The sequence below is a fragment of the Podarcis vaucheri genome, assembly GCF_965113315.1.
Source record: "Podarcis vaucheri genome assembly, chromosome: 12".
NCBI classification, from domain to species: domain Eukaryota; kingdom Metazoa; phylum Chordata; class Lepidosauria; order Squamata; family Lacertidae; genus Podarcis; species Podarcis vaucheri.
Window position 1 is genome coordinate 42,209,492 of NC_138750.1, and position 14,491 is coordinate 42,223,982.

Genomic DNA, 14,491 nt, shown 5'->3' on the forward strand with positions numbered 1-14,491 from the left:
TACCAGCTCCTCGCCGAGGGCGCGCCGCGCCGCGCTAGGCCCGTGCTTGCAGGTGCGCCCGCAAAGTGGCCGCCTCGGCGGCTTTTGTGGCGGGCTTTTATTCGCGAGGGGCTTTTGTGTTCCTTCCCTCAGAGGCCGCTCCGCCTTGTTGTCCCATTAGCGCCGCCGGGCTGGGGGCGCCATACTGCTTTGTGGACGGGCCTCTGGCCTGCCCCATTGACTGTTTTCAGAGGAAGCTGCGACCATGGGGGGAAACAGCATGGAAGCCAGCTTAGCCCGGCCGACTCCCGTTTCTCTCAGCCCCCAGGATTACAAGGCGTCGGAGCAGGGGAAGAAGGGGGTCAAGGCACCCAGAGAGGTTGCCAGCACCCGCTACAGAGAGGAGAGAGACCAGTCAGATTTCTCTGAGAACGAACTCAGTGGAACTCCAAAGCCTTATTAGATTGCTGGTGGGCCTAAATAAATATCCTCTCACCAATTCTGCTTATATGATTCCAGTAGGTGCACCAGACCTGATATCTGTATCTATTTCAGTGGCCTCTCCCAACACCTTAAGTGTATGAGGCAGCGGAGAATGTGGAAACTGTGCATGTAGAAATATATAATGCGACAATAAGGGCACACCTACTGGGGATGGAGAAAAATAGGTGTGACTTCACAGCAGATGCTCACACAGCAAATGAGCTTGTGAATGTTGCCATGCAGGGTGTTCACTATTCAGTTTGTGCCCTTTTTTCCTATGTGAGTCCATCAAGAAAAGAATTGGCAATACAATGCTAGCCTACAGCTGCCTACACAGAAGTCCCACAGGGACCAGTGTGCCTTACTCCCACTGAGTCAGAAGACCATGAGAAAGCCCCTGCTGGGTCAAACCAAAGGTCCATCATGTAGTATACAGTGCCCTGTTGCATACAGAGGCCAGCAGTAGCTCAGTGGTAGAGCATCTGCAGAAGGTCCCAGGTTCAGTCCTTGGCATCTTCAGGTAGGTCTGGGAGAGACTCCTGTTTGACATCCTGAAGAACTGCTGCCAGTCAGTGTAGACAAAACTGAGCTAGATGGATCAATGGTCTGAGTATAAAGCAGCTTCCTGTGTTCATAGATGCCTCTGGGAAGCTCAGAAGTAGATATGGCAATGAAAGCAAAAGAACTTCCCCCATCAACTAGTTTTCTGCCACCATTTGGTGTTCAGTGGCAGAGTGCCTTTTGAGTCTGAAGGCCACATTTAGTCATCGTATCTGCAACCGATTGATCTGTCTTCCATTAATCTCCTTTAAAAGCCACCTAAGCAAGTGATTGTTACCACAATGTGTGCAGTTAATTCTACAAAATGTGTACTGAGTTAATAAATGCTGCCTTGGAGAAAGTGGGTGGAGGAATATCTATATATCTCATAACACTGAAACCTGGGGTTATCCAATAAAGCTGGAATCTTGTGACCTTGGATGGCTTTAAAACGGGATTACACAAGTTCATTGAGGAAAAGGCTATTAATGACTACTAATCATGACCACGGTATATTAGTTCCTGTATTGGAGGAAACTCAAGCCTGCTTGTGAGCTTCTCATATAGGTTAGGTCCCTCTGGGAAACAGGATGCTAGTCTGGATAGGCCTATAGTATCATCCAGCAGGACTTGTCTCATGTTCTTATGCTTTCTTTTTTTCTATCTCATCTTTTGCTAAATCTCCTGAATGAGTCTATGTTCCAGCATTATAGAACCTCCCTCTATCCACTTTCTCGACAATATTGCATAAATGTATACACCTCTACCATGTCCTTTTTTCCTGGACAATAGGTAAACAGTTATCCCTGGTTCATTAAGTTGAGTCACCTACTGTTCCATAGTCCCATTGTGCAGCATTTTGAGATTTTCCTCCAATGTGAATAAAAGCTTAATTGATGTAGGGCTACCCCATACAGGTAGAAGATTATAACTACAAAGTCATCCCTCAAATGTAGGAGATAATCAAATTTCTGAGCCTGATGCCAGTAGTCTGTCTTGTATTACCTGGAATCTGAACACTCATGCTTTCCTAAAACTGACCCTTTCCAGATGTTTAATCTTACTTAGACATTTTATTATTGTCACCTGATCATAAATTTAATACTGTACACATGTCTAATCTAAAGTTCCCATTTCTTTGTTACATGGGAATTACTCCCATGTAACTTGGTATACAAGGGGACGCGGGTGGCGCTGTGGGCTAAAGCCTCAGCGCCTAGGGCTTGCCGATCGAAAGGTCGGCAGTTCGAATCCAGCGGGAAGGTAAACGGCGTTCCGTGTGCGGCTCTGGCTCGCCAGAGCAGCGTTGTCACGCTGGCCACGTGACCCGGAAGTGTCTTCGGACAGCGCTGGCCCCCGGCCAATAGATGTGAGATGGGCGCACAAACCCCAGAGTCTGTCAAGACTGGCCCGTTCGGGCAGGGGTACCTTTACCTTTACCTTTAACTTGGTATAGGACTGCGGCTAATTTGTTGATCTGATGCATTTTACTTTATTGACTAGCAAACATGAAACTTCTAAAGAAAGTGCATACTTTACTTTATTTTGCACCTGTATAGATTGCAAATGCATAATCTTAGAAGAGGGCCTCATCTTGCTTATGAAAGGAAAGCAAATCTATATTGAACCTTCTATATGCATTTTTGTATTAATATTACAAATAATTAAAAATAATGGATTTTAAAAGATAAAATGGTTTTTTTTTTAAAGGAATCACTTATTTTCCCACATTTTCCATTCTGTATTCGGCTCTGAATACACCATTGGGTTTACTTCTGAATAGATGGAGATAAGGTTGCAGTGCCCATTATTTGGAGCTGGGGGATATGAGAGGCAACCAATGTCTCCTCTTCATTAGAGTCTACCAGGGCCCGTAGCACGGTGAAGAAGTGCCAGAAATGGAATCATGGCTAGATTTAAAGGGTTCTTCCTGCAGATAGCTCCAGCTTGGAGCTGGACTGAATAATTTTCTGTTTCTCTCTGGTATTCTCTAACTCCATCTTGGCTGCGAGTTCTGCTCCCTGCCTTGCAGGCCTTTTCCCACGTGGCCGGGGAGGGCAGAGGCCTGATTAATTCCAGCTACAAATGCTGAGGCTGCTGAAGAGGCCAGACACCTGCGGTCCTCCTGAGGTTGCTGGATTCCAACTGCTGTCAGCCCCAACTAGCATGGCCAATGGCCAGGGATTGTGGGAGTTGTAGTCCAATAAAATCTGTACAGGTTCCCCATTCCTGACTCCAAACCTTACTGCCTGCCAGGTAGAAAGACAGAGGAGGAGCAAGATTGCATGAGGGAGGTTGTGCGTTCTGGAAGTGTATGTGCTACAATTTATAACATGTATATAAGAATATTTCATTTATAACGTGCTTGACTATTTTTATAGTGTGGCTCACCACCACAGGGACAGCTAGCTATCATTCTACTTTTAAAGATGGGAACCTGCATCTGGAAAAAACCACTTGCCCAGGAACACACAAATAGCAGCAGTGGGCATGAACTCAGGTCTCCAAGATCCCAGTCTATTTCATTGTGCACATGCTTTGTGACCCCCCCCCCCCATGTTATCCAGTGGTTAGACCCATCACCACACTGAGGAGCCACAAATGTCTCTCCACTGCTGGGATTAAGGGCAACTACCTCTAGTTTCTCTAGGCAGAGAAAGCCTCCAGGCTGGTTTGAGTGCCTCATACAAATTAGCCACACTAAATGTAAGTGTTCCAAAAGGTCAAGGTAACACATGCAAAGTAGGTAGCTGGAGACAGTAAGCCAAGTTAGACACTGCGGGGGTCCGGAGGTGGGTGGAGACAGAAGGCAACTTGTGACTTAGTGAGTAATCTTAAAAGGATGGTCCCCGTCGAAGGGCGCACATGCATTCTTCACTAAACATATAAACCACGGGAGCAGCTCCAATTGCAGTTCACACTGATAATCTGTGATGAATGAACGAATCGATTCAAAGCGCTGATCAATCCACGAACGCTTTCACCCTTACCATGTTTTTTATTTCCTCTCCTCTTTTTCGAATGGATTAGTGCAAAATCCAGGACGTTCCAAGAATTAAGCCTTTGTTCGCTGCCGTGCCGGTCTATTCTCCGGAGTTTTCCCCCCGTGTTATCGCGGTTTGTGAAAGGCTTTGAAGTCTGGTCATTCATTACCCTTCTGCCCTTAGCTGTGCACTGCATGGAGAGAGAGAGAAGCGCTGCCTCTTGTCTGTATTTCTGCACTGTGCAAAATGCGCTTCCCTCAAAGTGTGTGTGCGCGCGCGCGATCCACCTCCAGCAGTAGTACCTCTGGAGCCTCTATTCTAAACACAAACACTCGGAGGTCCTACAAAATTCAGCAAAAATGGGGAAAAGGCTCGGTGTAGTATTACTCAGAATCCAAAACAGACTTAATATTATCAAGCGCAATTTGTCTAGCGCTCTCGCAGCACAGCGATCGCCCCGACGGTTCTCACGACACGAGGTAGCTCTTTACCAATCTAAGAGAGAAAGGACTTATTCTTCAGCAACAGAGGCTGTATGCGGACACCTGCGTGCTTCTCTATTTCCGCGTTACCTGTGTTTAAGCTTAGAGTGGGAGACAATGCACAACTTTAAGGGCAGAAAACATTGCTCGGTAAGATGACATTTTGGCCAGGTTCAGAATCCCCAATTCTTTCATCAGCCGGGAAGGGGGCGGGGAAGCTAGGAAACGATCGCTGCAACTTAGGGTTTGAATTTAAGAGGAGTAGAAGGCAGATGACAAAGGGTGGGGAGAGTAAAAATCCGATATGTTTAAAAATCGATAAACACCCAATCACAAGGAGCTGATGTAATTTGGTCTGATGTATTAGGGGAAAGATGTCCTTAACTTCGGGTGTCATGAAAACGCTCACAATGCAAGCCAATCAACCCACGCTTCGGTTGTTCTTGTTAAAGGGCAGGCAAAATCGTGGTTCAGCTTCACCGGCCTCTCTCCAATGCGCAGAGAACTATATAGATCTGTGCGTGCCGTGGGTGCAGAGGTGCTTGCACAAAGTCACTTCAGGCCGATTAGTTACTCTTCTACTACCTCGTTGTCAAGACACGCCGCCGCCACCACCACCAAATCCTTTGCCAAGCGCAGTAGATAGTCCCGGATGGCTACCAACCCCAATACTATAGCAGCCGCTATTACCTAGTAGGGACAGGAGCGCAAGGGCTGGAAAACGCCCTCCGTGGTGCTCGTGGTGTGTTTGGAGGGCGGGCAGAACTAAAGAGTGCGAGTTGTCCTGGAGCCGGGATGCGAAGCTGTGGCCCGCCAATGTTTTTTGTTGGACTCCAACTCCCATCAGCCCCGTCCACCATTGCAAATGATGAGGAATGATGGGAGCTGGAGTCCAAAGCATCCGGATGACCACAACTTCCCTATCTCTTTTGCCTAAAGATTAGACAAATTCATGGCGGAGTAGGTAGGCTCTCAGTAGCTACTAGTCATGATGGCTGTGATCTGCCTCCAGAGTGCGAGACAGAATGTTTCCCAAAATCCGAAACCGCAGAGAGGGAAAGTGCTCTTGCGCTCACGTTCTGCTTGCGGGTTTCCCGTTAAAGCTTCTGGTTGGCCATTGTGAGAACAGCATGCTGGACTAAGGATCCAGCAGGACTCTTTTATGTTGACTAATAACTTTAAAACGTGTCTGTTCACCCAGGCATGTGGCAGCTGGGAGATGCTGTTTCTGGCAGCCTTGAAACTATTAACTGTGTGAGTGTATGTTTCACATGTTATTAACATTTTTTAAAAGGTTTAAAATAGTTTTTAAATGTTTATCTCATTTCTAATGCTGTTTGCCACCCTGGGCTCCCTTGGGGAGAAAGATAGGTTAGCAAACAAACAAATAGGCGTGTAGAGATGTGCTGGAGTATAAATAGTGAAATATTTACATTTTGTAAAACAACAACAATAACGGAAGGAAACTCTTTTTGAAAAGTATGCCTCGTGTTCTTTGATCTCTGTTTTCAGCCGAGTAATTGGATATTGTCCAAAATTGCAGGCCAGTGCATAACCAGTGTGCCAGAAGAAATTCATTCTGTATTAAATTATTGAGGAGGCAGTTATGGCGATAGACCTGGAAACTCAGCCTCACTGCTTGGGAAATGCCCCGTCCCAACCTAAAGCGCATTTCTTGCGCAGTTTCACTCCTTGCTCCCTCTGCCCTAACTCTCTGTCACCGGCCTCATTCCTCAATTCTCGTTTGTTGTTTGATTTAGGTAGAAAATCCCCTTGACCCCAACGGGGTTCTTTCTGAGTAGACATCTGCGCATCTTTAACTACGCCCCACTAATTTCACTTGCTCTTAATTTCCAGCCCGAACGCAGGCATCAGGAATCTTTTACTGTACCCCGGATTACTGACTCGCAGTAACCACTCTTGGTGGCTCCACACGCACAGTCAGCAAAGTGGGCGAGACTCTCCAGTTTCACAAAGTAAGTGAAAGGGGAGGCCTTCCTCTTAACCTCCTTTTCTTATGAGTGTGATCGCATGGTTAAGTAGAAACTAATTCAAATAAAGCAACATTAAAAATAAAAAACACCACTCTCTGAATGGTCAGGATCTTCCCCCTCGTGTAATGCTCCAGACCCGAGTTCACAGCGTCTAGGTTTAAGGGACTGGTGCGTCCATGTTAATGACATTCCCCAAGGTTTCCTGGTGTTCAGTTGCGCGCTTGCGGCGCAAAGTCGTCTGGCTTCTACTGGCTAATAAAGACACCACGGGCAGGATCCTGCTTTCGGAGGAGAGGCAAGGGGGCGTTGTTGGTTGGGCTCGTTGGCCAGGAAGGTGGGATAGCCAAGTGCGTTGGCTTTTTGCTGAGCGTTTTCCTCGCGGCCCTCCAGAAGCAGAGGCACAATAGCACCGCGCTGCCTGCCAGTCCCGTGGCCTTCCCTGCTGCGCGGCGGACGTGCACCTGTAGCTCCCACAAACCAGCGCCCCATTGGACCATCCGCTGCGCAAAAGAGATGGCGACGGGCAGCAGGCAGCGCTAACTGGAGAGTGGCAGGAGAGCGCGCGCGCGCCGGCCTCCTCCCCCGCCGGCCCCGCCTCCTGTCCAGGAGCCGTCTAGGTGTGCGCGACCCCCTCCTCCTCCCTCCACTGCCCCCCTCCACCTCCGCCTGGTCCAGCCCTGATTGGCTGTCGCTGTTGGTTAATGGCACGCGCCTGCGGTTGTAGTTATAAGAATCCTCGCGTGCCAGCCCTCAGCTCGTGTAAGTCCGCAGCCTCCCTCTGGGGAGAGAGCGCGCGCGAAAGCCCGAGGCAGGAGTCGAGGCGCCGCAGGAGCCCGAGGCGGGGGGCTGAGGAGAAGGAGGCGGCCGCGGCAGCGCCTGGCCTCGTCCCGCTCCCTGCTGGACAGTGTCCCGCGAGGCGGGAAAGAAGCCCGCCATGGAGGCGGTGTTGCTGGAGCACTTCCCCGCGGGGCTGGACTCTTTTACCTCAGCGCCTTACTTCGACGACGAGGACTTCTTCACCGACCAGTCGTCCCGCGACCCCCTGGAAGGCGACGAGCTGCTGGAGGCCGACGTGGACTTCCTGACGCCTCAGTTCCAGGCCTGCTACCGCGCCGGCGGCGAGGGCGACGGAGGGGCCTGCCTTGGCGCCGGGCCCGGGGGTCAGCCGGAGGGCGCCTTCTGCTGCGAGGGGGCGGCGGGCAGCTTCTCGTCGTCCTTCTCGCCGCCGTCGTCGCCGTCGTCGAGCAGCTTCGGGGCCGAGTGCTGCGGCAGCGCGGCGTCGCCCCGGGCGGGCCTGAAGGCGCTGAGCGCGGCGGCCGCGGCGAGGCGCCGGCGCCGGGTGCGCTCCGAGGCCGAGCTGCAGCAGCTGCGTCAGGCGGCCAACGTGCGCGAGCGGCGGCGGATGCAGTCCATCAACGACGCCTTCGAGGGGCTGCGCTCGCACATCCCCACGCTGCCCTACGAGAAGCGCCTCTCCAAGGTGGACACGCTGCGCCTCGCCATCGGCTACATCAACTTCCTCAGCGAGCTGGTCCAGTCCGACCTGCCCTTGCGCGGCGCCGGCGCCCAGAGCCCCTGCCAGCCCAAGAAGGTCATCATCTGCCACCGCGGGACAAGTAAGTGCGGGCGCTGGCCGAGGAAGGAAGGCGCTTCCTGCGCTAAGGCGGCTGTCTCGGAAAGCAACTTAGGCGCGCGCCTCAAGACGCAGGCGCCCTGGCAGTCTAGTTCCAGCGCTGCGCTCGGGTTTGCCTCGCTTTCTCCCCCAGGAAGACGTGTACACGCATCACCCACCCCTGAAAACTCCACCTTAAGCTCCTCTTACACTCTGCCACACTATTTCCTCCCTCCCTCCCTCCCAGGGGCGCACGAGCCAACCCTGGCACGCAAACATACCCAGCGACAGCACCCACTCTCGGACTTTTAGGCTTGGCGTTTTCACACGCGGGGAGACCCGCAGACGCGCGCGCAGAAATTCTCCCCCGCACGTACCCAGGCACATTTGATGTACACAGGCGCAAATGCAAGCAGTCCCGGAAAGGTAACGAGGAAGGAGCGCACGGTCGTGGGGACAGCAGGCGCTCGCTGTTTCTAAAGTGCGCTCCTCTTGTCCGCACCCGCAAACTCTTCAGGTCTAGACTAGAGTTGGAAAGGAATCGCCGCCAGGACTAGGCATCTCTCTCTCTCTCTCTCTCTCACCACACGCGCCGCCAAGCGAGCGCACGGATTCATGTGCGCGCCCTAGCTTCAGGAGGGCTCGTCCTACAAAGTAGGACAGGCATATGCGCCTTTTGCGCGAATACGAGGCGCCTCATTGTGGTTAGGAAAAGATTTAGAAATCTGGCTGGTTGAAGGGAGACTCCTACGTACTGTGCTAAAAGTTTCTCCTAACCCTTTGCGCACTCTAAAGGAATGCGCTTCCTAGTCGGGGTTTTCCTCCAAGCACCCAGGAGCAGTCTGGGTGGAGAAAAATACCCTTTTGGGGGGAATTGGGATGCAGATATTAAGAGTTCTCTCGATATTTGATAGATAACCGCAGGGCGGTGTGCGTTGCCGCTGTGTGCAACAGGCGTTGAACGCCAAGGTTAGCCAGAGCACCTGCTGCTGTCCTGCGCTACAGTAGCCTAGAGAGAAAACGGGGCGCTTTGGCGCAGGTGTTGATTCTTCCTGTTTTCGGTGAGAATATTGCGATTGTGATTCACCCCTCTTCCTCTCTATTTCTCCAGGATCACCTTCTCCAAGCGACCCAGATTATGGACTTCCTCCTTTGGCTGGGCATTCTCTCTCCTGGACTGACGAGAAACAGCTGAAGGAACAAAACATTATTAGGACTGCTAAAGTGTGGACCCCTGAAGACCCTAGGAAATTAAACAGCAAGCCTTCCCTAAACAACATAGAAAACGAACCCCCCTTTGACTTTGTAGCATGAAATGTGAAAGTTACTGGGTTGTAAATATCAATAATCTTTATTACCAGTGTACATTTGTACTTAAAGGCGTATATTTTTTGAAGGTACTTTACAGAAAGGTATTCTAATGGCAATCAACTTTTTTTTATTTATCTATTTATTACTGTTTAGAGTTACAGGAATAGAACTGTCCTTTTGAATGTATAATTTATATAATTTATGCTAATTTAAAAATATGCAATGAATTTGAGATTTATCCACCAGCACCTTTTGGGCACAATTCTTTGTTGGAAAAAGAAACATACATCCCAGAAAATGTGAACATAATTTATTACGATTTGTCGAATATGCCAGTTATATTTTATTATTAATAAACTTTGATTAAATCTGAAGGTGATTTTATTTGGAGGGGTGTGTGCAAGAATGGGTGGTATATGTGTGTATGAGGGCATCAGTGTTCAGCTATAACTTTAAACTGGACAAAACTACCTTGATCCCAAGAAAAGTTGCTTTGAGATGGGAATTGGTCTGTACCTATGCATTTAGCAACAGGAGACTTATCCTGCATTTACTATCAGCAGTTTTCTGGCCACATCTATGATGCAAAATCCTAATCCCAGTTTATTCTAGAGTAGAGTGACTCATCTGGATAGGATTACACTCGTGTTGCAACCTTTCCTTGCAAAAGCTTCACCTACAAAATTTCCATGGGTCTGACTCTCCTTCTGACACACAAAGAAGTGAATGTTGAACTCAAAAAAAGTTTGGAGACATATACAGACCATGGAGAGAATGGGTAACATTAATTTTAGTGTTTCAGTCTTACATTTTTATTCTCTACTGTGATACTTTTTCCTATAGATTTGTTTTCTTCTGACAGCAGAAAGTCCTAGTTATAATTTTTAATTAGTTTTGATGACCCATTAATTTCAAATGAGTTCATAAACAGCCTTGGCCAGGTGAGATGAGAAATATCTCTTGGGACCGATATAGATGCATATATGTATAAAAAGATGGGGAACGAGGATCTTCTAAAAACCCACAGCACCCTTAACAAACTACAGTTCCCAGGATTCTATGACTTTTTAAAGTGGCATGATACTGCTTTAAATATATAGTGCGGATGGGGTCTCTATATATTGGATGCTATTTTGGACAAAGAGCACTAGGAAGAAGTGAGATAAAAAGCACTAACGGGGCATGGTGAGTAAGGTTGGCCACTGTGAGAACAGGATTCTGGCCTGGATGGGTCACTGGCCAGATCCAGTGGCTCTTCTTAGAATCATAGAATCAGAGAGTTAGAAGGGACCCTGAGGATCATCTAGTCCAACCCCCTGCAGTGCAGGAATATGCAGTTGCCCCATATGGGGGTCGAACTTGCAGCCTTGGTATTATCAGCACCACTTATGTTCTTAACAATAAAGGCAAAGGTTTGAATCTGTAGATAAGTAAGTAAGGCTGTACTGCAAATTAAAATCCCTTCCCCATCAATGGATCTATGAGACTGAAAGCAAGTAAAGACACAGACCTCTCGAACAGTATAGAGGCTGCAGAACCTTTCTAGCTGTCAGCTGATATGGGGAGGATGCATTCAAATCCATTTTTTTCATAATACTGATGGGTATTGAATTTTTTTTTAAAGTTCTTATTGCAAGAGATTATTCCTTTTGTGGAATAATCTCCTTCTAAAAATTAACTGTCCTTTGAAAGGACATGTTAATTAAGGAACACCTTCATTAAGATTCTGTACTGTGCACGTCTTTGATTAATCAATTAAAATGCACCAATTTTCAAAAGAAGTTTTGGTTTAAGCCCATCATCATTATTAGCAAATAATAATCCTTGCAGCAGCACAGATTACTTTCAGCCTCAGTTTTTCATCCATAAAATAGGGATAAACGTGATTTAACTCCAGATGGAGGCGAGATTAGTGTGCATCTTAAAATACCGAAAACGCGATTCAGAGCAGTGAACATCAACCGACGGGAAATAACCCTAAATAAGCATCTTACCCCAACCCGCCTCCCACCCAAGCAGCAGGGCAGCGTATGCAGAGATGGAGGAAGAGAGATGGGATGCAAACCTCTTGCCCGGAGAAGCAACTTCAGGGCAAAACGTTCTCAGGCCTCCCTTGGAGGTTTCCAAGCAGAGGTTGGAGGGCTGCTTGAACTGAGATCCCTGCATTGCAGGGGGTTGGACTAGATGACCTTCGGGATCCCTCCCAGCTCTGCCATTCTAGGATTCTGTGAAAACGGGGAATGATGGTGTTGCCCTGGCCAGGAAGAAGTGGCTTGTTGGACAAGAAGCCCTGTGTTGAGCGGCAGCCCTCAAACACCTGAAAAGGTCTTTTTTATTATTTATTGGAGAAGAAATAAAATAGGAAAGAGGATCGGAGCCCAGGAGATGTTAGACCAGGGCAGCACCGCTCTCTGCACCTGTAGGAGTGGGACCTTGGTGCCGGGGGAGTTAATGTGTGCCTGGGGTGTGTGTGTGTGTGTGTGTGTGTGTGTGAGAGAGAGAGAGAGAGAGAGAGAGAGCGCCTTCTGGCCGCGCTGGGCTGCTGCTGCCTCGGCCGCAGGTGCTGATTTTCCCGTGGTACCCGCCGCTTGCGAGGCCTGGCGGGCCGGCTGGGTGGGCAGGATGGATCCCCCCGGGGAGAAGATCCCAGATGCCCAGCCCAGGCCTGCAGCTTGAGCCGGGAGCCTTTGCGAGCTGCCCCGGGCTGCGCTGCTCAGCCGAGCGGATGGGAACCGCGCGGAGTCCCCGGTGGATAATCGCGCCCCCCTCCCGGCCGCCCGCCACCCCGGTAACTTGGGGTTAGGGGGAGCAAGATGGTCGCCTGGCCTTGCGCTCCGGCTCTCGCCTAATTGCATTAACCTAGATAGGCCAGCCCCACCGGCTTCGTGGATCCCTTCCAAGAGCAATTACCCCCCGCGAGCCCCACTTGGCCACATCAGATGGGGCCAAAGCCCCCCCCCCCCGCAGTCTGCTCCCCGCAATCCCTGCAAAAGGAGAAGAGGAAGGAAGGAGGACGAGCTGGAGAGGCTCTTGCAGCGCGGGCGAGAGAAGGAGGGCGGGAAGCAGCCCAAGTTCTAATTCGATTTTGCCCTGTATTAGGTCCTCATTAAACACAGAAAGTCGCCTTGGCACAAACGCTTCCAGGAGGCATGTAATCGCATTACACTCATTAGAAAGTCAAATGGTCGTCGGACTGCAGCATAGTCGTGGATCTAAGTTAGGGAAGGGCCGGTCCCGGTGGCTGTGTGTGTGTGTGTGTGTGTGTGTGTGTACTCGATTGGACGTGCTGCTGTGGCACTGCACAATTCAAACACTACACGCATTGTTAAGGGGCACCTTTTCTTCGGCCGTGCCACTTGTGTGTGTGGTTTTTGTCATTCAATGCCTCATCACCCTCCTTTAGTATGGTGCAGATCAAGCGGAAGAGCCGGCCTGCGCGGGGAAAACACCAGGGTCTCTATCTTGTCAGTCTCCCGTCTTGACTTGGCAAGTCCCTTTAAAAGGCCGGCTTCAAAGAGGCTGACAGGTTCTTGGGCGTCCGCTCATAAATCCATTCAGCCCAGTTGCAGCAATTTTGCTGCTATTATTATTATTATTATTATTATTATTATTATTGCATAACTTCCATTTCAGACCCTGTCTGCTCCCCAAAGAACCCCTCCCAACTCGCACCACAAGCCCTGCTGGCTTGGAAGTTGCAGCAGAAAACTATCAAGATATGGAAGAGCCATAGCAGTGGGTGGTTGGGGGGGGGGCGTGAAAAATATTGCTTGGCACTGGAAGGAACCAGCGTGTGGGCTCGCATGACTGACAGCAATTCAAGCCTTTGAAATCAGCCTCCCCTCTTCGCCCCCCCAAACAATAACAATATTCATAGATGTGCCCCCTCCCCTTGGGTTGGTGGGTTTGTATTCAAATGAATTATGCATTCACACTCACTCTCTCACACACACACCGCTCAGCTGCCTGATCGGAAGTAAGCAGCATTTATTTATCGTTGCTGAAGCAGGGTGGGTGGAGAGAAAACCGAACCAGCTTTCAAAATAACCCAGTTGCAGGTTTTCCAGCAAGATTATTGTGATCTGGGTGACCACACGATACCTGATCTACAACTAGAAATAGTCCTTTCAAAGTTGCCTGCCAGTCAAATGGGGGGGGGGGGTTTGATGATGGGAATTATGAAAACGATGCTGGCCATTATGTTGCCTATGAAAAACCCAGACCAAACCCTGACTGCTCCGGGACTGGCCTCAGGGTGGCCTTTGCACGCCCCTCCCCTCCCCAGTGTGCGAAGGCGCAGCCTCGGGTTATTTATTTATTTTGTTATTTCTAAATACCCAAAGCAGGCACAAAAGCTGCAGGCATTATTTTTATTTTTTTTAAGTTAGCTCCTGAACTTTTCCTGCTTCTTGCCAGCCAAGTTGTCCTCGCCCCTGAGGCCAACAGCATTCGTGATGCCCCTTAAATCCCACTGAAAAGGCCATTTCGTCGTACACAAAGCAGGCGCAGAGAGACCATTAAAAACCTCGAAGCATCAATCTCTTGGGGGAAAAGGTATGGGAAAGGAAGTGTCTCTCCTCCTGCAAGCAAAGGCAGGGTTGCAGGGAGACTTGAGAACCTGCTCCCTTGGGATTCCCAGGCCTTCTAATCCGCCAATATTAGGATTAAGGCCCCTATAATATATGGGGTGTGAAACCTCGGCTAGGCATGAACTCATCCCATTTTCATTAAGGTCTCTTTTGCAGTGGCACCGAGGACCAGCTGCCAGGATGAACAAACACCAGTTGAGTGTCCCTGGTAAATCTCACTCCTCTCCTCCTCCTCCCCCTTTTTTATCCCTCTTTCTTTCCACCCCCACCCCCTTTCTCCCCCTCCCCAAGGCCTGTGGGAATGGGCCCGCGCTCATTCCACAACAAATTGCATTTTCGAGATCTGGAAGCCTTAGGAGGCAGCGATTCCCACGACGGGATGTGAGGTCTGGCCAACAGGTGTTCGGATTTGGCCGAGGGAGATAGGAAAGGAGGCTGGGGAAGGGAGAAAGCTTTGCTGCCAGGAGAACAGGCTGCCCGGGCGCCTCTTGCCTTTTACATGGCGTGGAAGCCGCAG

The 14,491-nt window shown here is 49.7% G+C and overlaps 1 protein-coding gene across 1 annotated transcript; it reads left to right on the forward strand.

Moving 5' to 3' along the window:
- The first annotated feature begins 7,281 nt into the window (after positions 1 to 7,281).
- PTF1A (pancreas associated transcription factor 1a) lies at positions 7,282 to 9,574 on the forward strand. The gene is made up of 2 exons (XM_082193244.1): positions 7,282 to 8,078; positions 9,186 to 9,574. The coding sequence occupies exons 1-2, from the start codon at positions 7,397 to 7,399 to the stop codon at positions 9,386 to 9,388; spliced, it is 885 nt and encodes a 294-aa protein (XP_082049370.1). The 5' UTR covers positions 7,282 to 7,396; the 3' UTR covers positions 9,389 to 9,574.
- Positions 9,575 to 14,491: the final 4,917 nt, after the last annotated feature.

Excerpts from the sequence above, each read along its gene's own strand:
- PTF1A (XM_082193244.1), top strand. The coding sequence starts at position 7,397 with ATGGAGGCGGTGTTGCTGGAGCACTTCCCCGCGGGGCTGGACTCTTTT. Across the intron at positions 8,079-9,185 it reads CATCTGCCACCGCGGGACAA|GATCACCTTCTCCAAGCGAC; the intron begins GTAAGTGCGGGC and ends CTATTTCTCCAG.